Source organism: Podarcis tiliguerta (assembly GCF_965153285.1).
Source record: "Podarcis tiliguerta genome assembly, chromosome: 17".
In the NCBI taxonomy this organism is placed as follows: Eukaryota; Metazoa; Chordata; class Lepidosauria; order Squamata; family Lacertidae; genus Podarcis; species Podarcis tiliguerta.
Window position 1 is genome coordinate 39,524,540 of NC_139550.1, and position 23,807 is coordinate 39,548,346.

Below are 23,807 nucleotides of genomic sequence, written 5' to 3' on the forward strand. Positions count from 1 at the left end.
GGGCCACCCCCTCAGTCTTGCTGCTGCGGGCCAAAGGAAAGCAGAGCAGGACGTTTGGCCCTTGCTTTGGCTGCAGGAGTTGCTGAGAGGAGGCATCCAAAGCACAATCCAGCCACCTCAAGGACTCCACTCTGGATTTGTGCAGGGTTTACTTCTTAGCATTTTATTACCCCAAAGATATCCCACAAGGCAGCAGAGGTCTAAGATCAGAGTTTTTCTTCTCCTAGATGGGCTTCCTTCTCAGGTGGATGAACCCCACCCGCCCCTCACTTCCCTCTACAGCCTGGGCAGAAACCACCTTCTTGACTGGTGGACCCACGATCAGTCCTGTCTGCCCAAACTGCCAGAGCCTGTCTTCACTTGCAGGGGGGGGGGGTCCTTAACTGCTCGTCCTTAACTGCTCACCAAGAACATGGTAGCTACCAGCCTTAAACAAACGGCTCCTCTCCTGGCCTCCATTTCCTGCATCTGCAATAGAGGGATGATACTATAAAGGTAAAGGGACCCCTGACCATTAGTCCAGTCGTGTCCGACTCTGGGGTTGCGGCGCTCATCTCGCTTTATTGGCTGAGGGAGCCGGCGTACAGCTTCTGGGTCATGTGGCCAGCATGACTAAGCCGCTTCTGGCGAACCAGAGCAGCGCACGGAAACGCCATTTACCTTCCCGCCAGAGTGGTACCTGTTGATCTACTTGCACTTTGACGTGCTTTTGAACTGCTAGGTTGGCAGGAGCAGGGACCGAAAGACGGGAGCTCACCCCGTCATTGCAGGGATTCAAACCACTGACCTTCTGATCGGCAAGTCCTAGGCTCTGTGGTTTAACCCACAGTGCCACACACGTCCCAGGGATGATACTAGTCTTCCTTAAAAAATAGTTGTTAAGCCTACTAAGTTGGTGGGTGTAAGGTGTTGTCAACCCCCTTAAAATGTTGTATAGATGCAAAGTATCTCCTCAATATTAATGATAACTATGATGTAAGACCAGAGTAGGGTGAGAGGATGAGAATTGCGAAAATATGCAGTATGGCCTGAGGCACGACACACATCACTCAGCTTCTGCCCCACCCATTCACAGTCACTGTGTGGGCCCATTCTCCTCCTCCTCCTTCTTCCTGACCTTCACCTTTTGGTTCCCATTCTGTTCCCCTTATGTCACAGCTTCTCCCTGACTCCTGATGCCTGAGGGGGTTTTGCAAGAGAGAAATGGGGGCAAACCAGGCAGGAGACAGAAGCCCTGGAGGGATGGGGAGTGATGATGCTCCATCGCCAGGGGCCTTCCCTGCCTATCTCACTTTCCCAATAACTTTTACTCATCCTTAAACACTGCAAATCAAACATAAACAAAAACACTGCCTAATTTCCTGCTGGTGATGAATGGAAAATCTCACTTTCCCTTTTCATTCAGCCGTTTCTTTGACCACAGCCTTCCTCCTGACCTTTCTCTCCTCAAACCACGGAGACACACAGGATAGAAATAGAACACAGGTGGCTCTTTTTCCAAACCCAATCTACTTTGGCCCATTAGATCCCACAGACATGCTGGAAAATTTGTGACTAGTAGATACCTACAATCCAAAGAACCGGCCAGTGAGTTTGAATTCCAGCCAAGAGGACAGATCTTCCTCCCTTCACACAAGCTGGACTGCAAACAGTCTGTTTTCTTTGTTCCTTGAGCAGAACATTCTGTGCCATCACAACTTTCTGTGCCCCCACTTCACCCAGTTGGAAGCACCCCAAGCTCAAGGCAGGATGGAGTGCACCTTAGGCTGTGTCATCTGTGTAGTCCATGGATGAAGAGGTTGTTCTTGTAACCCTTGTAACCTCACTTCTGTCAGTGAGCGAACTGCCAGAAGGCCCTCGGAGCAAGATCTCAGTGTCTGCTGCCCAATCTCCTAAAACCATGAAACTAGAACATTGGGGACCTTCACACTTCTCATGCACCCTTCATTCTTGGAAATTAATTCCACACTCTTTTTTATTTTTGGTGCAAACAGTGGTTATTGCTAGGTTTGCACTGCAGCTTGAGAACCACGCTTAACCTCCATGTTGTAGTTTTGAACAAACCACAGTTAGGAAAAAACCAGCAATGCTACCCATGGGTAGCTCTGAAAATGGAAGGGTGAGTTGGAAGCGGGAGTAGTACCAATGCCCTCAGGGTGATCTCACTTTCCTAGCTGTGGTTAGAAGACTGGGCAGCATCCATACTGAGTGTTTGCAGCAGAAATGTCTGCATACTGAAGGAGAACTCTTGCCAAGTTCATTTGCCCAGGCCTGCCCGTTCAGTTTCCTACAACCAGATCTTCTAGTCCTGGTCTTGGAAAGCAGGTGAGACTGGAAGGGTTGCACCCAACTTTGGAGCCAAGATAGGAAACGTGACCCCCAAATCCCCACACTCTAATGGAGCAACATTCAGGGCTCTTTATTTGCTGAGTTGTACTTCTGAGCAGTGGTGAAGAAAAGATCTAGGATCCCCTTTCCTGAGTCATACACCAGCGTGCAATTGTATGAGCCACCCGGTGACCTTCTGCATGGTCCTTGAGCTCAGCACCAGAAGTGGCGGAACACGAAAGTCAGTAGCAGCAACATGTGCTGTAGAGGAACTTAGTCTTGTGCCATCACTGAGGCCAACCCAAGGTCAGGGATAGCTATGCAAGCACCACTTTTTCATATTATTTCTACAGCAATTAGCATCCTGCACTTTCAGGTTCCAACAGGATTCCCAAGGCGTCTTACAAAACAATGCAAAGTCCTTTTAATTTCACATATCAAAACATTATTGGGGAGATTATACACAATCACATTTCCATTATCATTTACACCTGCAAATGTTTCAGGTGATCACACCACTTCATTTCTATTTGGTGCATGCCCCGTCACTTCCTGCTAAAATCCTGTCACCTTTTTATACCATAAAAATGCCGGGGGTTTTTTGTCCCACTTTTGCTGCACTAAGAGGGCGCCTCCAAACAGCAGTAACACAGTAACATTGGAGAACATCATAGGACAAATAACAGAGCGGAATGATGTGCAGTCATAAAGCCATCCATCATTAATGCACTAATATTGAGTCAATTACGTGTTGCAGAATATACCTGCAATAAACACACACACACACACACACACACACACACACACACACACACGGAGGGGGGGGAGAGAGAGACTGTGTGTCCTGGCTTCCCCCAAAGAATGCTGGGAACTGAAGTTTGTTAAGGGTGCTGAGAGTTGTTAGGAGACCCCTCACGAGGCTACAATTTCTAGCACCCTTAACAAACTACAGTTCCCAGCATTCTTTGAGGGAAGCCATGATTGCTAAAGTGGTATAAGAGGGATTCAAAGGTAAGTGTAGCTGTGACCTTAGCTAACTTGAAAAGACATGCTTGTGAGGTTGCACACACATTCCAGCTTGATCAGGGATAGTCTTGGGGCTCATCCTGAGAGACAGCAGAAGAGGAGTAGCAGAGGTGAGGAGACGTCATGGGGTGGTTTGGAAATGAACTTAGCTGCCAGTGTGACCTTTGGTCCTGAAGAAAGCTAGGAGCTCAAAGGAGGTGGAAGTTTTTGTGTTTGCATATAATTATTTTCACAGGGCTCTTCAACACTCTTCTGCACTTTCCAGAAACATCTTAAGACTTATTATTACTGATAATAATATTTAGTAGTCACTCTTCCCACAAGTAACCTAAAGCAACTTACAAACACAATATAAACTCTAAAACTAATTACAAAAAACCCAATGAAAACCTTAAAGAACCCCACAACTATACAATTAAAAGACATAACTTAGAGAGCTTGCCCCACTAAAGGAGGCCACAAGGACTTGAGATTCTTAAGGGCCTGGCAACTAAAAATAAAGGTTGTAGCAGGCAAGCCTCCCTGGGGAAAGCACTCCACAAGCAAGGAACACCACGGAAAAAGCCCGTTTGCATGTTGCCAAACTTGCACCTGGAGCTCCTGGCTTGTTTCCATGCAAAAGCTCATCTTGTCATAGAATCATAGAATCATAGAATCATAGAGTTGGAAGAGACCACAAGGGCCATCGAGTCCAACCCCCTGCCAAGCAGGAAACACCATCAGAGCACTCCTGACATATGGTTGTCAAGCCTCTGCTGAAAGACCTCCAAAGAAGGAGACTCCACCACACTCCTTGGCAGCAAATTCCACTGTCGAACAGCTCTTACTGTCAGGAAGTTCTTCCTAATGTTTAGGTGGAATCTTCTTTCTTGTAGTTTGGATCCATTGCTTCATGTCCGCTTCTCTGGAGCAGCAGAAAACAACCTTTCTCCCTCTTCCATGTGACATCCCTTCATATATTTGAACATGGCTATCATATCACCCCTTAACCTCCTCTTCTCCAGGCTAAACATGCCCAGCTCCCTTAGCCATTCCTCATAAGGCATCGTTTCCAGGCCTTTGACCATTTTGGTTGCCCTCCTCTGGACACGTTCCAGTTTGTCAGTGTCCTTCTTGAACTGTGGTGCCCAGAACTGGACACAGTACTCCAGGTGAGGTCTGACCAGAGCAGAATACAGTGGCACTATTACTTCCCTTGATCTAGATGCTATACTCCTATTGATGCAGCCCAGAATTGCATTGGCTTTTTTAGCTGCCGCGTCACACTGTTGGCTCATGTCAAGTTTGTGGTCAACCAAGACTCCTAGATCCATTTCACATGTACTGCTCTCAAGCCAGGTGTCATCCATCTTGTATTTGTGCCTCTCATTTTTTTTTTGCCCAAGTGCAATACTTTACATTTCTCCCTGTTAAAGTTCATCTTGTTTGTTTTGGCCCAGTTCTCTAATCTGTCAAGGTCATTTTGAAGTGTGATCCTGTCCTCTGGGGTGTTAGCCACCCCTCCCAGTTTGGTGTCATCTGCAAATTTGATCAGGATGCCCTTGAGTCCATCATCCAAGTCGTTGATAAAGATGTTGAATAAGACCGGGCCCAAGATGGAACCCTGTGGCACCCCACTAGTCACTCTTCTCCAGGATGAAGAGGAACCATTGATGAGCACCCTTTGGGTCCGGTCAGTCAGCCAGTTACAAATCCACTGAGGGGTAGCATAGTCAAGACCGCATTTTACCAGCTTCTTTACAAGAATATCATGGGGCACCTTGTGAAATGCCTTGCTGAAATCAAGGTAGGCTACATCCACTGCGTTCCCTTCATCTACCAGGCTTGTAATTCTGTCATAAAACGAGATCAGGTTAGTCTGACATGACTTATTTTTCAGAAATCCATGCTGACTATTGGTGATCACAGCATTCCTTTCTAGGTGCTCACAGACTGTTTGCTTAATGATCTGCTCCAGAATCTTCCCTGGTATTGATGTCAGACTGACTGGGCGGTAATTATTTGGGTCCTCTCTTTTCCCCTTTTTGAAAATAGGGACAACATTTGCCCTCCTCCAGTCTGCCGGGACTTCGCCTGTTCTCCAGGAATTCTCAAAGCTGACTGCCAGTGGTTCTGAGATCACATCTGCCAGTTCTTTTAATACTCTTGGATGCAGTTCATCTGGCCCTGGAGACTTGAATACATTTAAACTAGCCAAGTATTCTTGTACTATCTCCTTAGTTATTCTGGGCTGTGTTTTCTCTGCTGAATCATTTGCTCCAAATTCTTCAGGTCGGGCATTGTTTTCTTTATCGGAGAAGACTGAGGCAAAGAAGGCATTGAGGAGTTTAGCCCTTTCTGTGTCCCCTGTTTGCATTTCTCCATCTTCTCCTCTGAGTGACCCCACTGTTTCTTTGTTCTTCCTTTTGCTACGAACATACCCATAAAAGCCTTTTTTGTTGCTTTTAACCTCTCTAGCAAGCCTGAGTTCATTCTGTGCCTTAGCTTTTCTGACTTTGTGTCTACATGTGCTGGCTATTTGTTTGAATTCCTCTTTGGTGGTTTCCCCCATTTTCCATTTTTTGTACACATCCTTTTTTAATTTTAACTCAGTTAGAAGTTCTTTAGATAGCCACCCTGGCTTCTTTAGGCACCTTCCATGTTTCCGTCTCATTGGTATTGCCTGAAGTTGTGCTTTTACTATCTCCCTCTTAACAAACTCCCAGCCATCATGAACTCCCTTTCCTTTTAGTATTACTGTCCATGGGATCTCACCCAGCACTTCCCTAAGTTTTATGAAGTTGGCTTTCTTAAAGTCAAGAAATTGAGTCCTAGTATGCTTGGCTGCTCCTTTCCGCTGTATAGTAAACTTCAGAAGAGCATGATCACTCGCGCCTAATGATCCTTCCACTTCTACCCCATTAACCAGGTCATCAGCATTGGTTAGGACCAGATCTAAAATGGCTGTTCCTCTTGTTGCTTCTCCCACTTTCTGGACAATGAAGTTGTCTGCAAGGCCAGTGAGGAATCTGTTTGACCTTATGCTCTTGGCTGAGTTTGACATCCAACAAATATCCGGGTAATTGAAGTCCCCCATTACTACTATCTCCCTTCCTTTTGCATGCTTGGCCATCTGTTCCAGGAAGGCATCATCTATGTCCTCCGTTTGGCTTGGGGATCTATAGTAAACTCCCACAATGAGGTCACTGTTATTCTTCTCTCCCTTAATTTTGACCCAAATGCTCTCACTTTGGCTTTGAGGTTCTAAATCTTGGATCTCTTCACAGGTATACACATCCCTGACATATAATGCCACTCCTCCTCCTTTCTTGTCTGGTCTGTTTCTCTGAAATAGATTGTATCCCTCCATTATTACATTCCAATCGTGGGACTTATCCCACCAGGTTTCAGTGATGCCTATTATGTCATATTTAGTTTGCTGTACCAAGAGCTCAAGCTCATCTTGTTTATTTCCCATGCTTTGAGCATTAGTGTACAGACATTGAAGTCCATTAATCATTCCCCCGTGTCTCTTATTTAAGGATTTTTTCCTCCCACCACCAACTTGTAGCCAAGTTATTTTCCAAACTACCCCATTTCTGTTCTGACCAGTTTTCCCAACTGGGTGAATGGTTGTCTCTGCCATGATTGTCTCCTTTTATTGTGATTCAGTTCACCTGCAGTTATTTTCTCTGCTGTTTTTGCTATACTATGTACATCGCCTTGAGACATATATGCGAAAGGCAGTTAATTAAGAGGAGGGGGAGGAGGAGGAGGCAAACGGAGCTTTCAGAGTCTCCAAGAGGTGCAGAAATCTGCCTCACTCCCTTATGAATTGCTTCCTGCAATCTCTTGTCATCGGAATGCTTATTTTACCAAAAGAGAAGTTCTGTGAAACTTAGAAGCGTGCCCAGACTTAAAAATCACAGACTGATTCGTTCAGTAAGAAATGCCATCTGCATGGATAGCTCAGTTGGTTAGAGCCTGGTGCGGATAATCCAAGTTTGCAGGTTTGATCCTTGCATGGGACAGCAGTATATTCCTGCTAATTCAAGGGGTTGGACTCTGGAATTAGATGATCCTCAGGGTCCCTTTCAACTCTACAGTTCTATGATTCTATCTCACTTATTCAGTATGCCAATTTCTGTGACACGAAGGTAGTTACCAACACACTGTAAACCGGAAGAACGAAGGAGGAAATTTCAGTGATCAAACCGAGAAGGAAAGAGTCTAGTCCAGAGTACAAGAAGGATGTGCGTCTTAGAAGCCAGCCGTCGAAACAACCACCATCACTTTCTTTCAATTAACCGAGTAATCCCAAACTTCCGCTCGCCCTTTTTGGGGGGTGGGGGCTGCAGCGGCTTCTCCCGCCTCCCCCGCCTCTCCCTTAAGACAGATTCTTGAGGCAAGAGGCGCTCCACCCGGGCATGGCTCGCTCCAAACCACAGGCTGCCGCTGCCGCTGTCCCGCCCATTTGGCAGCCCAGGCAGGAAAAGCAGGGGGAGGAGAGGCGAGGGAAAGCGGGGCGAGCTTTAAATACCAGCCCGAAAGCCCAGGAGCTGCAGGCTGGACGGGCAGCGCACGCCGAGAGAGCAGCGGCAGAGAGCAAGGTGAGCGAGGGGCCCCGGGCAGAAAGACCCCGCAGCCCCCAGACCTGTGGAGGGAGGAAGCCGAAGCCCGTCTGCGGATTCCCAGAGAAGTGTCGAGCAAGGCGCCCTCTTCTGCCGGCCCCGGTTCCTCCCAGCCGTTTCCTACGCTGGCACAGGAATCTCAGGCGCTTGACTGCCCTTCCTGCTAAGGCTTCTTCCCCCTTTCAGCCCACTGCCCCAGCCTGGGTGGGGTGTCCCGTAGGGAGAGGAATCCACTGCACAGCTTGGGTGGCACCCACCCAGGGTGGGGGGAGCTGCCCCTGGGGTCCTTCCCGCCTGTCCCCAGGCCAAGGGATCCTTCTCTCCTCCCATCCCTTATTTTCGATCCTGCCCAACCCACAAAACTGGGTTAGAGAACTCCCTTGCAGGTGCTACTCTGTGGATGATGTTCCCACCCCGTTTTCTGAAGGTCCCTCTCCTGAAACAACCCTCTCTCTCTCTCTCTCTCTCTCTGCCTTCCAGGTCACGACTGAGTCACTTCTCTCCTTGGCTTAAAAATGAACACCTCTAAAGTGTGTGGGTTCCTGACGGCCAGCTTCCTCCTTCTGGTTCTGCTGGGGGATCCAACTGCAGCCTGCTCCTGTGCCCCCCGGCACCCCCAATCCGCATACTGCTATGCTGATGTTGGTGAGTCTCTGGACGCTGCCGAAGTCCACGCACTGCCCTCCTCTCGGCACTGTCTGACTTCCTCTGCCCTTTGGGGCACAGCTTCCCCTTTGACTCCTAATCCTCTTCCTTGTCCCTGCATTGGGGGGGGGGGCGGCTCATGCTCAGGCATTGAATGTGGCCCTCGTCAGCCCTCTGGACTCTTCCCAGGACCACACCCCTCACTTGTCCTGCTCCACGTATTCCTCACATGTTTTTGCCTGGCTATTCTGTGTCCTTAAACAGTCGTAATGCCTCTTGCTTGCCTGGCTGGAAGTGTGTGAATGCAACCTACTGTAAAAAGGCAAGCCCCGCCCACTTTTACCTCTAGTCCCTCCTACCACTAGGTCATGCAGCCCCAAGAAAGTTGTCCATGAGGGAATGTGGTCGTCTGCCTCTGTCCTAGATGTTTGACAGTGGAACAGATTCCCACAAGAGGTGGTGGACTCTCCTTCCTGGGAGGTTTTTAAGCTGAGGTGGGCTGGTCATCTGCCATGTATGATTTAGTTGAGTTTCCTGCATTGCAGGGGGTTGGACTAGATGACCCTCGGAGTCCCTTCCAGCTCTATAATTCTATGATTCCACGATTCAGTGAATTCTATCCACCACTCCCATAAACTGAAATTCACCACTATGCCCCAGGGTTGCAAATAGCCACTTGCCTGGTAGACCTAATACAAAGGTATTTTTATAAAAGGGAAGACCATTGTTCTCTAACGTGTCTCAGGCTACATTAGGCCACAAACTATATAGGTGCATAAACAGGCTAGTAACTAAGTTGGCAAATCTACACATTCCCCCCTTCCTGTACCAACAGCCTGTGTGTTCGTATCCAGTCATTTAAAGGGTTTGATGGCATACCAATGCCACTTGAGTAGTCAGACTTCAGGAGTGTGATTTGAAGTCACTAGCAATGCTTTCACTCTGGTGAGCGCTTACACCCAGAAGAACCGCCCATCATCTCAGCATGCCTAGGGCAATTGGATTGAGGGGGGCTTCCAGACTCTCGTTCTTTTCAGATGGGAGACTGGCAAATTCTGGTTGCACAGTTGTAGTTGAAAGTTTGTAGTAAGGAAAGTGAGGAGGAAATGCACTGGAAAGCGCAGAACCACCTCACTTTGGTGCATTGTCATCTAACATCCTCACAGAAGCCTCTGAATAATTGCTCATTAAATAGCCAGTGTCATCTAAACTCCCTGCAAACAAATCAGGACACAGAGTCAATAAACAGGTTATCTGGAAGCGCCCCAAGATGGTAATGAGGATGTTGAAGATGAGGATTCTAGCAGGGCTCTTGGGTCTTCCTCATCTTCAGCTACCTCACCTGGATAAGTTTGGCAATTGAACCCTCCCCCACAATTCATCTCCATCCCAGAAAAAGCTTCACATGCGAAATTTCTGCAAACCAGGCAGTTGTTAGAAGTGCAGGAACCCAAACACCACACAAACCGAAGGTTGGCAGCGCAAATGGAAACTTGGTCATATATCATGGTATGCTGAGGTTTTATCCCCTCTAAACGCTCCTGGAACTGTTTCAATACTTGTGCTTGCTAACACCCCCTTAAAAGGGCTTCAGAAGCATTTTTAAGTCCTGCAATAGTGCGCACTTGATAATAAGTAAATATGCCCTGCACTGCCCCCTGCTGGCAGTATACAATCGATACGTATTCCCTTATGTACCTCAGCTACAGTCAGTATAGAATCCGGCAATTAATTTCGCCCCCCAGAACTGTCACTAGGAAACTTTGACCCTGTCACTGAAATAAATTAGGCAAATGGGCATGTTTAGCTGGTAGGCTAGAGTCTGATTTTAAAAAATGTGCCTCTTTCTTTTCTTGTCTCTTTTTAAAAAAGATTTTTAACATAAAATGATTCTGGGCTGTTTTATTTTATTACACATTCTAAATTTGGGGTGGGATGCAATGCCCCACTATTACAAATCTTCCATCTGCACAAGCACTTCAGCCAGATGGAATGACGCCCCCCCTTGTCCCTTCCATCTGCTTTTCTGCAGGTTCTCCCCCCCCCCCCCGCCCCCAGCCAGTTCCAAGGAGAGGTGGGGAGCCCTTTTGTGCAAGCAGAAGTCCTTGCACAGGGCTTCCTCTGAAGCGGCTCCTTAGGTGATTCACCCTTTGAACTTTTAAGATTTCTGTTCTTTCCTTGAATGAAAGAAAGTGGTTGGGATTGAAAGAGGCTCAGGACTCATATAGCACTGAGGTGGGGAGCAGGAGGGCCATTGCAGACAGAGATCACCAGTGTGACTGAATACAACAGAACTTATTTGGTTTACATGTTCTAAACCCTGATCACAGCTGTTATCAATATATTATTATGCCACTAGTAACAAAAATTGCAATCAGAGGTCTTTTATCAAGTCAGACCAGTGCTTTTTTCAGGGGGTCCTCAAGGGGACACAGTGCCGGCACCTCTTTTGTTGTTGTTAAAAAGTGTGACACTTACTGTAACAACTTCATGGTGAGTGCCAGCACCTATTTTTCTAGAAAAAGGCACTGGGTCAGACTATTTGTCAACCTTGCCTAGTATTGTCTACTCTGATTGGCAGCACTTTTCCAGGGAGGGTTTCCCCCCATCACCTGCTCCCTGATCCTTTTAAACTGGAGGCACCAGAGACTGACTTTGGGACCTCCTGCATGCAAACATAGGAAGCTGCCTTATACCAAGTCAGAGTACTGCACTATCTAGCTCAGCATTGCCTACACACTGACTGGCAGCAGCTCTCTGGGGTTTCAGAGACGGGACATTCCCAGCCCTACCTGGAGATGCTGGGGATTGAACCGGGAACCTTCTGCATGCAGAGCAGATGCCCTGCCCCCAGCAACAGTCCCTCCAAGGACCTAATCAGAGGAGAGCACTAGCTATGCCCATCACAAAGCGGTAGTAATTTGAGTCCTCTTTGGTTGCAGACTCACAACACAGCACAGAGAAAGCAGTTTCCCTGGCTGGACTAGGGGCTCAGAGTGGGATTTCCACTTGCAGTCCAATCAAAACACACACACGCACACACGCACACACACCCCTCCCTCCTCCTGCTCAGTTTCCTCCAAAAGCCTGCTTGGAGGGAGATTATGGGAGAGCCTACAAAGAGGATTACATCTCACTTTGCATTTCCTAGCAGATCTATGACAAAAATGTGAATGATCTACAGCCGAGTGTTAAAATGCAAGTGGTGTTTCAACAACTCCAGTACATGAACATAGCTGCAGGAAAATCTGTCCAGTGGCTTTTTAGGAACTCTGAAAAGCGTCACCAGGATCCCCCCCCCAAACTACTGAAGACTTCCTTGTTCCAGCAAGCTTTTGTTTTGTTTTTATAATTTGGTTTTAATGGCTGAATTTGCCCCCTTCTTCATTGAGCCTTTGTATTGCTGTTTGTAATGCAGTTTATTGTTGTAAGCTGCTCAGAGTGGCACATTTTGCACTGAAAGAGCAGAATCTAAATGTCTACATAAAAAAACACCAGGCGGTCACAGCCCGCTCTCCACTTTTTGTATTCAGAGGGCTTTTGATATCAGATGGCCAGCACTGTCAGAGGTGAGATGATGGGAGGTAGTCCATATGGAGGGCATCACTGACTTAACTCCAAGGGGAGGCATCCCTGTTAGAAGTCTGACCCTTACAAGAGAAAGAGAGAGTAGTTTTATGGGGAAATTGAGTGTGAGGAAGGGGAGCCTGTGTGTCCTCCATATGTGGTCAGGCTCCAAAGCCCATCCCCCTCAGCCAGCAGAGCCAAGACTTAGGGGAGATGGGAGTTGTAGTGCAGCAACACCTGAGGGCCAATGGTTCCCTGCTGCAGGCCTTGTGAGAACAGCAGCTCTGGGTGTAACTCTGAGGCTGCAGAGCAGACAAATCGCAGAAGAAACCGTAGCCGAGGTGACAAGATTCCCAAGCGTCCTGCACCACCCCTCCTTAGGGTATAGCATAATGGGAGAGAGGCGTATGAAAGTCAAGGTCAAAAGCCAGGAGAGCTGGGGAGAATGGAAGAAAAGCTGTGATGCAATACCGTTTTTTCCTCTGCAGTGATCCGGGGTAAATTTGTGGGAGTCAGCAAGCAGCAGGTGAACATCTCCATAGGGGAACCAGTGTGGTGGATGCGACACGAGATCAAAACCACCAAGGTGAGCTTCTCCCGCTACTATAATGTAACCCAGAGACTCGCCAGTGGGATCCCCTAAAGCCGCCCTTATGCTGGTGGGCAGGACAAGCTGGTGGAGATCCCATTCCACAGCCAGTGAGCCTGCTTGGATCTACGCAGCAACAAAATGCAACAGCCAAGTGCTCCTCATCCTCAGTAGCTCCTTCCCTCTTCCCTGAAGATGCTGCGTTTGCTGAGGCTACAAACTTCCCATGCAAAGTGAACACTTTGCCTCTCTTCCTTGCAAGTTTTTGCAGAGAGACGCAGCTATCCAGGCTCTGCACTGCCACCCAGGACCCATTCTCAGAACAGCTGGTTCCCCCCCTTCCTTTCCTTTGTTTTCATCCTCACCTCCCACTCCCTGCAACACCCTCTAGACGGGAAGGGGGGGCTGCAAGGTGCCCTTGAGCTCTGAGGATGCTTGTCTGGCAGGAAAAGAGCCTGCAGCACAAAGGCAAAATGTACATTGCTAAGGATGCTTTTGCCTCTGGCCCCACCACTAGCGGCGTGCGGCCCTCAGGTTCCCTGCCTCTGAAGGCTCTCTGCACCCCCGAGGCCTCCGCAACACACGGACAGGTACTCCCTTGAGCTCACATGAGGTGGCAAAAGATTGAGCCTTCTCAGCAGTAGACCCTTCTTCAGCATTAAGGTGATGATCATCATCATCATCAGTTAAATTTATGGGGCTTGAACAATCATGAATGCAAGACATGTGCTCCCCCTGAGTACAACCTCTTCCCCACTTCTGTAAGAGCCGGGAAGAGTCCTGTCCCTGCACCTGTCCCTCTATTGGCCCCTTCCTGGTCACTGACCCACCTCTCCCCCCCCTGCACAGGTGTACAAGGGCCCTGAGGAGATGCAAGATGTCCGTTTCCTCCACACTCCTGCCATGGAAAGCCTCTGCGGCTATGAACACAAGGGTCCTCTCAAAGGAGAAGAATATGTCATTGCAGGTATGGTGCGCCGTCTTTTTGCCAGGGAGCACTTGGGGCAAATCGAAACTCACAAATAACCCTGAGTGAAAGAAGGCAGGCCTATGCGCCCTCTGCTCACAGTCATTTGAGGGCAGCATGGATTTGTCAAGAGGAGCGCCATGTCACCGAGGCCTAGATATGTGGGGAGTGGCTATGGTACCCTTTGCATATGCTCAGAGGCACAAGAAAGGATAGACAGCTCTAGGGCCCTTCCAGGATCAGGGCCAGCCCCGTCACAGGAACAAAAGCCTTTGGCAGCAGGTTTGAAGTTCCCACTGATAAGGAGCAATTGTCGCTTGCGTGCTGTTTTACAGGAGCAGGCACCAATGAATTTTCTCTCTCAGGTGTCTAAATAGAATCATAGAGTTGGAAGAGACCACAATGTCTTGAACCACCACGAGTGAGAGAATAGGGAAATACAGGGGTGAAGAGGCTGTGATGGCCACCAAGTCGGATGGCTTTAAAGGAGAATTATACAAACTCATGGAGAATAAAGTCATTAGTGGCTACTAACCAGGATGGCTCTGGTCAGACCACTGGCAGGCCTCTGAATCACAGTTGCAGGAAAGTGCAGGAGGGGAGAAGGCTCTTCTGCTCAGCTGCAGCAGCTGCTGCCTGGTTTGCATCTGGTTGGCCTCTGTGAGAACAGGATGCTAGACTAGATGGGCCTGATCCTGCAGGGCTCCACTTATGTTCTTAGAAAGTGCCAACCAGTGTAAGGGTTTGGCGATATCCTGGATGGTTTTGTTCTGCAGTTGCTTCGACACCCATCTGAATCTTCTCCTCTTTCTGGACCAGCCACAACCAGCCTTTGTGACATCCAGGACTGTGTCGCTCACAAAGCTTCCCTCTTAGAAGAGAGGAAGAACAAGTCAGCCTCACGCAAGACCTCCTTGGGAGCGCTGGGTTCTGGACATGAGCACACAAAAACGGGTTTGGGGAGGTTTTTCAATGGAAGGCTATGAAGTTACAAGATTTCAGGAGGAAGTTACGGAGAATCACCAATAAGAAACAAAGCATCTTGAAACCTTTCCAGGTGCAAATCATATTGAAATCCTGTGTAACCTCCCTGATACCATCATGAGCACAAACCATCATGAATACCCAAGGAAAAGGGCATCCAGAGTAGCCCTTATACTGTAGATTTTGAACATTTTAATCCCAGCTTTTGTCAGAGAGCTCAGGCCTGATCTAGACCAAGAGCTTAATTCAGGGGTGCCCAAACTTTTTCCAAAGATGGCCAGATTTGATGACGTGAACAGGCGTGAGGGCCGACCAAAGTTGTTGTGCTTTTTTTAGGATTGAAGTTGTTGAGCTAGGATTTAACCCCAAACTTGATGAGCTTTTTTAAGGATTTTACCCCAGGACATATATTGCCACGGGGCCCAGATTAAATCGACCGGTGGGCCAGATTAGGCCCCCAAAACAGACTTTGGACATGCACTCCTATGTGGACAGCACCTCTTCAGAATACAGGAGTTGGATTGGTCAACTGAATGCTCTCCCGTGGAGGCAGGTGGAATAGTTGCTGCACAAAGGATGCCAGCATCTCATGGATAGTTTTGGGGCAGGCCAGAATGCCTCCTCCTGCCAACAGCCAATTTTTCTATGTGTAGTCAGTGAGTTGTTCTTTTAAATGGATGAGTATTCAAGAATGTGAGCACCCCTACAGTCAAAGATGACACCGCCCAGGAATAGTTTTATCTCACAGTGAGCGCCTTGTCTAGGCTGGCCTCAAAGCTGCATGTAACAAAAGAATGTGAACAATATGTTTTCTGCTCTAGTGGCCAAAAAACCCCCAAAATAAATAAACACAGCATGTCTTTTTGAAAGGGCAGCTTAATAACAGAGTAGATTGCCTAGGAAACTAGTGAAATCTCTTTTCTTCCCAGGGATACTTTAGCTATGGGTCATGATTCCAAAGAAACACAAGAAAACACATAGTGTCGTTTGGGGCATGAAATTCAACTGACTGAGAATATCAGCTTTGATTTAATTAAGAAGAAGCAGTGGCAGCAGGTTTCCTGCTTGGCAGGGGGTTGGACTCGATGGCCCTTGTGGTCTCTTCCAACTCTATGATTCTATGATTCTATGATTCTAGCCCTTGTGTTTTTAAAGATCTGTTATGACAGCGGAAATCTCAAAAAGCAGAGGGGGTGCTGAATGAGATGCTCAAAGGGGTTCAGTACCTCACGTGGCTTTCTAACCTGAGCCATGATTACCAAAGTCAGAATAAATCAGGCAAAACTAAACAAGTGATGCAAAAAAATGACTCAAAGAAAATGGTCTCATATGAATTATGTACTCAGGTCACACAATTCAATTTTTGGGGAGCATGGAATTTGCATTTGTCCAGGAAAAGATTTTTTTATTACACACATACACACCGAAGGGCAGATTATGCACAACCCTGCTTATGCTTGCAAAGATGCGTGGCGTTATTGATAAACCTTCAAACCTCTCATCAGGTTACAATTTTAGTTATGAAAGCAAGGTCTGGGGGTGACAAGGCCCTGTGAGCAAGTCCTCTATATTCTCTTCCTCCATATTTACACTTAACTTTTCTGTCTTACCTGTTTTTTCACCTCCCAACAGGCATGCTGGAAGGTGACCGTGCCATGATCACGGCCTGCTCCTTCATCGAGCCGTGGTCTCAGCTGTCCTTTGCACAGAAGCGAGGCCTGAGTTCAGACTACAGCAAGGGCTGCAACTGCACAGTAAGTATCTGGCCCCCAGCAGACCCTTTCAGAGGGACCCCAGGGACAGGAGGGCATATGCTTGCAGATGGGGCAGGCCCTCCAGGAGAAAGCATGCACCCTCTGAAGAGCTCTGTCTAGCTCAAAAGCCAATGTCATTGGCAGCAAAGGGTCTAATGAAAGACGTGCTTCCTTATCTGTTGTACGTATGGGCCACCATACGTCCGGGATTACAAAGGCAGAATTGATGTCGGGGGGGGGGGGTATGAAAGGTGGCGCTTTGTCCTGGGGTGTCCTGGTTTTTACTTTTTGAAATATGGCAACCCTATTTGGACCCTAATTTATTTTTTAACAGGAACCATATTTTAAACTGAGCAAGGATTGAAGGTTCAGCAGCACTGACTCCACCCATTCACCCTCTCTGACATGACTCAGGGCTCCCTCCTTCATCCCCTTTTCTCCAGTGTGGAGAGCAAGGGAGTCTTTGGCGAAACTCTCCCCCATTTGATCTCCTTGAGTGGAAGAAAATGACTATGAATTGTTGGGAACTATGGGCTTCCCCATGGGAAAGCCCTGTGGGGCCAGAGTGAGTCCTCAGATCGCTGGTGGCTGGTCCTCACGATTAGGGCAAGGCAGAGCTAACACATCACCAGCAGTGATGGCTGGGGTGCAATGGAACTGGTAGGGCAAAAGGCAGGGAGACCAACAGTAGGTGGCGCCAGAGCCAATGACAGGCACAGAGACCCCCAGTAGGATATTAAATTTTATAGTTCATTAACAATCAAAGAAGAATGGATGGAGGCAGCATCCAGATCTTCATTTTTCCAAAATGTAAGTAAGAAGCCGGGCAAGTGGGGGCTGGCTGAGGGCAGAATGAGGTTGGTGGAGCAGTGCCCCATTTGCCCTCCTGCAGGACCAGCTCATCCATGAGGCAAGGTGAGGTCACTGCCTCAGGCAAGACGATTCACAGAGGAAGCAGATCTAGATATGGAGCTTATCCCACCTCACTTGTTCCTGATGTAGATATCCCCCTCCCCCTTCTTCCCTGGTGGGGAGGGGGTGCCATTTTCTGGCTCACCTCGGGTGCCAAAATGTCTTGGGCCGGTCTTGTCCTCATGGACCAGCTTCCACTGGTCAACAGAGGTGGGGGATGGGATGTTGCTACGATGCGTGAGGGGGGCCTGTCCACTCATGTTTCTGTGTGTCACTCTTCCTTCAAAAAAAGGTTGTGCCTTGCAATTCCATGCCGTGCTCCATCACTTCTGACAACCAGTGCCTGTGGACAGATGGGATCATGTCCAGGATATGGGATGGCTTCCAGGCCAAACGCTTGGCTTGTCTGCCCCGGGGCGAAAGCACCGGCCTCTGCACTTGGCAGTCGCTGAGCACTCAAGGGCCGGGCTCCCTTCGCAAAATTCTCCTGAGGCAGTGATCTCTTTGTGGACCCTTCCCTTCCTATCTCTGGATTGTTTCTTTTAAAAATAAACATCAGTTCCAAACCACCTTCTCTGCCCCCGCCTGTTCTTCCTTGTTCGTTCTTTGCCAGGAAAATCTGAAGTTTCTGTTAAGAGCAAGCCTCTAGTTCTTTTTCTGGAAGAAAAACCAGAAGAGCCAAAACGTTTTCTGCAAAAGGCGTAGAGCCAGGAGAAGTTGTTGATGTTGTTCTTCAGTGGTCAGGGAGAGAATCTTCTTCAAAATGAGCCGTAGAGCCGTTCCCACCTCGACATTTTCTGCAGGCCCTTCCAGATGACCTGTTTATTGAGCCTCCAGCCTCATTTGTTTGCAGGGAGATGAGCTGACCCTGGCTATTGAAGGAGTTGTTTGTACCAAAGCAAACGTTATACCACTTTTCAGTGCATTTCCCTGTCACTTCTTCAGGCAAAAAGCCCAGTATTTGGGGAGAGTAGGCTTGTCACGCAAGATCTCCCCATCAACCATAACTGCACAACCTGAATTGGCCATCATGTGTTTGAATCCCACTAGAAGATAGTGACAGTCTGGAACTGCCCTCTGACTCCTGGCCCTTCCCCATGAACCTGAAATGCTGCCCCCTGCCAAAGCATCTGCTTTCAATATTAATCATTAGCCCCATGTAGCTTCCAAGCTGTTCAAATGCGGCTCCTAATGCTGGAGAGGTAGCTAAGGGGCTTGCCCTTGTCCCTCCTCCATCTCCAACCATGCAGTGAACTCAAGAGAACCTCGGAGGAGGAGGAGGAGGAGGAAACAAAGGCAATAAGGCCACTCTGCAGGGTCTCAAGCACGGGCAGTGGAGGACTGTTCCCTGCAGATTGTGGCTCAGCTTGAAGAGGAAGGAATGGAGCAACTGCTTACAGCAATGGACTGTTTGGAAGTCCCCCCCCCCCCACCAGCACCACCACTGTGCCTAACAATTATACTAGGCGTTGAAAGAAGAGTTTAAAATAAAAACTCCCTGTCTGCAGCTCTGTAGTTCATTGTTTTAAAGGCAAAGAGGAAACAGAAAGAAAGGGTGATTGGGAAGGCGGAGGGTTGCTAGATGATGATACAGATGCTAAGGAAAGAGGAATGACTGAAGCAAAGCAAAGCAAGAAAGAAGAGAAGCTTTTGGTGTTCAGAGGTGTGTACTACCTCTGACTGTGTGAGTAGCACAAAGCCATTGTGGCTAGCAGTCATGACCTAGTTCCAGTAACAGCAAATGCAAACCATGGGTTGGGAAACCCCAGTCCAAGCCCTTATTCAAAGTCCTAGCCGCAGTCTCTTGACCAGCAAGGTGTGTCCATGGGAATACCATATAAGGAAGCATGTGACATATCTGAAAGCTGTGGGATCTCACCCCATATCATTTAAATCCAGTGCACAATGAGAGCCAGCCAACATGTAAGCCCATGACAGCCCCATTTGAAAATGGCAATGGGCCAAAACCATCAAAATGAATGTCAATAGGGACAAATGTCAGGTTCTGCACTTAGGCAGGAAGAACCAGATGCACAAATATAAGATGGGGGGTACCTGGCTTACTAACAGTACATGTGAAAAGGATCTAGGGGTTCTAATAGACCACATGCTTAACATGAGTCAACAGGGTGATGCAGCAGCAAAAGAAGCCAATGCTATTCTTGGCTGCATCAACAGAAGTTTAGTGTCCAGATCAAGGGAAGTCGTAGTACCACTCACTTCTGTCTTGGTCAGACCACACCTGGAGTCCAGTGTTCAATTCTGGCACAATTTAAGAAGGATGTTGACAAGCTGAAACGTGTGCAGAGGAGGGCAACCAGGATGAACCAGGGTCTGGAAACTAAGCCTTATGAGGAGTGCTTGAAGGAGCTGGGTACGTTTAGCCTGGAACGGAGGAGACTGAGAGGAGATATGATAGACATCTTCAAATATCTTAAGGGCTGTCACATGGAAGAGGGAGCAAGCTTGTTTTCTCCTGCTCTGGAAGGTAGGACTCGAACCAATGGCTTCAAGTTACAAGAAATGAGATTCCAACTAAACATTAGGAAGAACAGTAAGAGCTGTTTGGCAGTGGAATGGTCTCCCTCTGGGGGTTGTGGACTCTCCTTCCCTGGAGATTTTAAAGCAGAAGTTGGGTGGCCATCTGTCATGGATGCTTTAGTTGAGATTACGGCATTGCAGGGGGATCCCTTCCAACTCTACAAATCTATTATTCAAGCCTCTCTGATTACTGATCTAGCACAAAAAAGGAAGAAGAAATATGGTATCTCTAGCCCTCCCACCACACTCCAGCCCAACTTACCATCTCCTTGTGATTGGGGTAGAAGGTCTGGTCAATGAGTGGGAATTCTTCCGGTCCAAGTTTGCGAAAGAGGCGAACCATCTGGGCAAACTGTCAGGAGGACACCACAGGTAAGAGACAGAACAAGAAAGAGACCTTCTAAATCTGTTCTCGGCTCGCTTGTGTTCTATCTCTCCCATTTGCCTCTATTGCTTCCTTGAACCCCTTTTCCCCTCTGGGAGCTGCTGCTGCCTTCACAGGCAGACATTCGAAACTCCACGTGATGCAGGATGCTGCTGCCCAGCCACCACCAGAAGTCCCCTTTGGGCATAGCAGCACCAGCTGCCCATCAGCTGCAGGCCAAAATCAAAGTCATTACCTTAGCCTTCCTTCTTATGACCTTCTGCTCTGTTTCCCTTCTATTTATGAAGCAAGAACATGAGAACATAAGAAGAAGCCTGCTGGGTCAGGCCAAGAGGTCCTCTCCCATCCTGCTCCCACAGTGGCCAACCAGGCCACTACCTGTGCATTGCGCCCATGGCATCCCAATAGCTGCTCCATGCCTGAGGCAGGCTGCCATATCCTTGCCTGGATCTGGTGAGCCTACAGCAACGTAAGAAGAGCCCTGCAGGATTAGGTGTCTCTAGTCCAACATCCAGTTCCCACAGCAACCAGCCAGAAGCCCATGGGAATCCTGCAAGCATAAGCGGAGCAGAACAGCACAGCACTCTCCTCACAGGTTCTCCACCCACTGGGATTTAGAGGCCTAGTTCCTCCAATACTGGAGGCAATATAACCCTCGTGCCTAGTAGCCCCGGCAGCCTTATCCTCCAAGAATGGTGTCATCTATGCTCTAGAACAGCCTCTCTGCTTGAATCCTGCCAAGCCTGTTGCCCACAATTTAGTTAACACTTCTCCTGTTAACTGGTTTTCACTGGCCATTCAAGTTTTAGTGTCTCAGCTTTATGTCAATTTCTTTTTAATTTAGTGATGGTTCCATGGGAAGAGAATGAGCAAATGAGCCCTGTGTACACATGATATCCGTAAAGTGCATTTAAAACACATCCAGTCCCTCCAGGAATCCTGGGCTTCTTCATTCATTAAGGGTTTTGGATAATCATAATTCTCTAAGGGCTAAAGAACAGTGCCCACAATTCTGTGAGGGGAAGAGTATGCTTTAAAGATAGAGTGTGTACACACCCCTAGTCCTTCAGCTTGTGGGTATGCCAATAAACACTCCACTCATTGTCACCACCTAGTCCAAAGCCTACAGTCACAGTCCTTGCCCCAAACACCGGCTCCCCCCACTCACCACCCAGGGCTTGTCGCAAAAGTTGTACACAGAATGCAGGGAGTTGACGCTGGGCACTCCTGCATACTGCAGTCCTATCACGATGCCACGATGGTCTCCTCCACGGGCCATGCTGAAGGCGTGCTGACGGACCAGCACAAAGTCGGGCTTCAGGCTCCTAGAAGAAGAAGAAGAAGCGTGATAATGAAGAACAAGGGTGGCCAGGAAAACCACTCTCCCCCCATCCTTCCTCATAAGGCCTGCTTCCTAGAGACACCAGGATCCCAGAATCTCGGCTCCCAGGTCTGTAATCTCTAATCTGCTGCATCTCAAAGATGAGACCAGGTGTTCTCTTGGACCATGTGCTTGCTTTCCTTTGACCACTGAAGGAGCCACAGATCCTTTTCCAGGGCTAAATCAACCAGAATGCATCTGCTGAGTCCATACATTGGTGTTGTCTAGTACAATGGGTAGCTCAGATTCTCTTTTATCCTACAGCCCTCCTATCTCCTTTCTGTGGGATGTAATCCACTGGAGCAGTCAAGTGCAACATTCCTTGTTTTGCTAGAGTGCGCATGCAGGGGATGTTGGTCCAGCCAGTCAAACCTCCTGTTACACCTGGCTGGAGCATCCTTCCTTTGCATGTGACCAGTAGGGGGCGTGACCTTTCCAGACCTGGTAAAAGGCCAAGTCACGTAGCTACCTCCCTCCCCTCTTTTTCGTCCTGTCTGCTTCCTGCTTCACCTGGACTGCACTGCTGCTCTCAGCCACCAGTCCCTGGGTTATCTCCCATATGGGGTAAACCTATTTGTACTTATTTGTAACCTCAAGCCGTAAGCCTGCCTTCAAGGATCACAATGTGCTCTGCCTGATCCTGAGTAAACTTATTTTTGTTATTTATGAATAAAGACTGTGGTGTCTTTATTCTTTTAGGAGGGATAAAGGGGGTCTTACCAGGAATAAAAGAACTTAAGAGATTCTAACGAATCTGCAACCAGCTACCTGTTGTGTAAAGGGGGAATGCACTCTGCTATTGTGAGTTAAGAAGGATAATATTAATCAATATATCCTCTCCTGTTACCCACAACATTCCCACAAAGGGTTATTGGCCCCAGTGTTGCGTATTTTTGAAGGATTGCAAAGGACTGAGATCCTAAGCTGAAGAGTATTTTTCTTTGTCTATTTCCTGGTAAGAACATGGTCTATTGCTCCATTGTGTGAGGGAATTAAGCATACCTCCTTCCCTTGGAGTTCACAGTACCTAAGACAGTAAAGAGCTGTTTTTACTTTTGAGATTTTAATTTTGAAATTTTGGCAAATTTTTGAATTTTTGAATATTTTTGAAATTTTTGATTTTTAAGATGGCTAGTGTGAAGCCTCAGCACCTAGGGCTTGCCGATCGAAAGGTCGGCGGTTCGAATCCCCGCGGCGGGGTGCGCTCCCGCTGTTCGGTCCCAGCGCCTGCCAACCTAGCAGTTCGAAAGCAATCCCGGGTGCAAGTAGATAAATAGGGACCGCTTACTAGCGGGAAGGTAAACGGCGTTTCCGTGGGCGGCTCTGGCTCGCCAGAGCAGCGATGTCACGCTGGCCACGTGACCCGGAAGTGTCTTCGGACAGCGCTGGCCCCCGGCCTCTTTGAGTGAGATGGGCGCACAACCCTAGAGTCTGTCAAGACTGGCCCGTACGGGCAGGGGTACCTTTACCTTTAGTGTGGTTTTTGATGAAGATGCAGGGCCAAGAATGCCTAAGCTGAATGAACATAATTTTGTTCACTGGAAGCAACATTTGGTAGTACTCCTAGAATCAAGAGATCCTAAGCCTAGTGGCTCGAGTGAAGAGGACTTAGCAAAAATTAGATTATGGAAGCTACAAAATAGCAAAGCCAAGACTATTATTTTTGATAGACTTAAAGATGAACAGTTATCACAGGTTGACTGCAGAGATGATGCGTCTCAAATTTTAAATGATTTAGAGCGCATGTATGTGTGGGATGTGAAACACAAGAGCAGTCAAGTACAACATTCCTAGAGTGAACATGTTTACACATGGGGAGGGATGTTTGTCCAGCCAGCAGGTAAACTTCCTGTTTCCTTCTGGGTTGGGACAGACTTCCTCTGCATGTGACTAGAGGTGGGTGTGGCCTCACCTGTGCAGGTAATGACAAAAGCACAGGGCAGGGCAGCCATCTCTCTCTCTCTTTCACCACATGCATCGAAGAAACAACATCTACTGAGCCAAAGATGCCCTCTTGGCTTCCAGCCAAGAGAGGACAAAGGGACTGTCTTCTTATAAGATAGATTCCAAATGTATGTTACTTCATTAAGCTAAGTCTGCCTTCTGGGATCTGATTGT

At 48.0% G+C, this 23,807-nt stretch overlaps 3 protein-coding genes across 4 annotated transcripts in view; 1 reads left to right on the plus strand and 2 right to left on the minus strand.

Annotated features, from left to right (window-relative positions):
* The window catches only part of LOC310668159 (uncharacterized protein), a 172,092-nt gene that overhangs the window by 77,092 nt on the left and 71,193 nt on the right, over positions 1-23,807 (minus strand). The window lies entirely within an intron of this gene.
* SYN1 (synapsin I) overlaps positions 1-23,807 on the minus strand; it is a 105,037-nt gene that overhangs the window by 44,978 nt on the left and 36,252 nt on the right. For both annotated transcript variants that reach the window (XM_083421030.1, XM_083421029.1), the window contains exons 4-5: positions 21,477-21,633; positions 20,186-20,275 (exon numbers count right to left, since the gene is read on the minus strand). In XM_083421030.1, coding sequence (XP_083277156.1) covers positions 20,186-20,275; positions 21,477-21,633 — 247 coding nt within the window. The remainder of the gene's footprint in view (positions 1-20,185; positions 20,276-21,476; positions 21,634-23,807) is intronic.
* Positions 7,787-17,951, plus strand: TIMP1 (TIMP metallopeptidase inhibitor 1). Its single transcript, XM_083421170.1, has 6 exons — positions 7,787-7,943; positions 8,445-8,609; positions 12,665-12,762; positions 13,615-13,732; positions 16,349-16,470; positions 17,675-17,951. The coding sequence occupies exons 2-6, from the start codon at positions 8,480-8,482 to the stop codon at positions 17,879-17,881; spliced, it is 675 nt and encodes a 224-aa protein (XP_083277296.1). The 5' UTR covers positions 7,787-7,943; positions 8,445-8,479; the 3' UTR covers positions 17,882-17,951.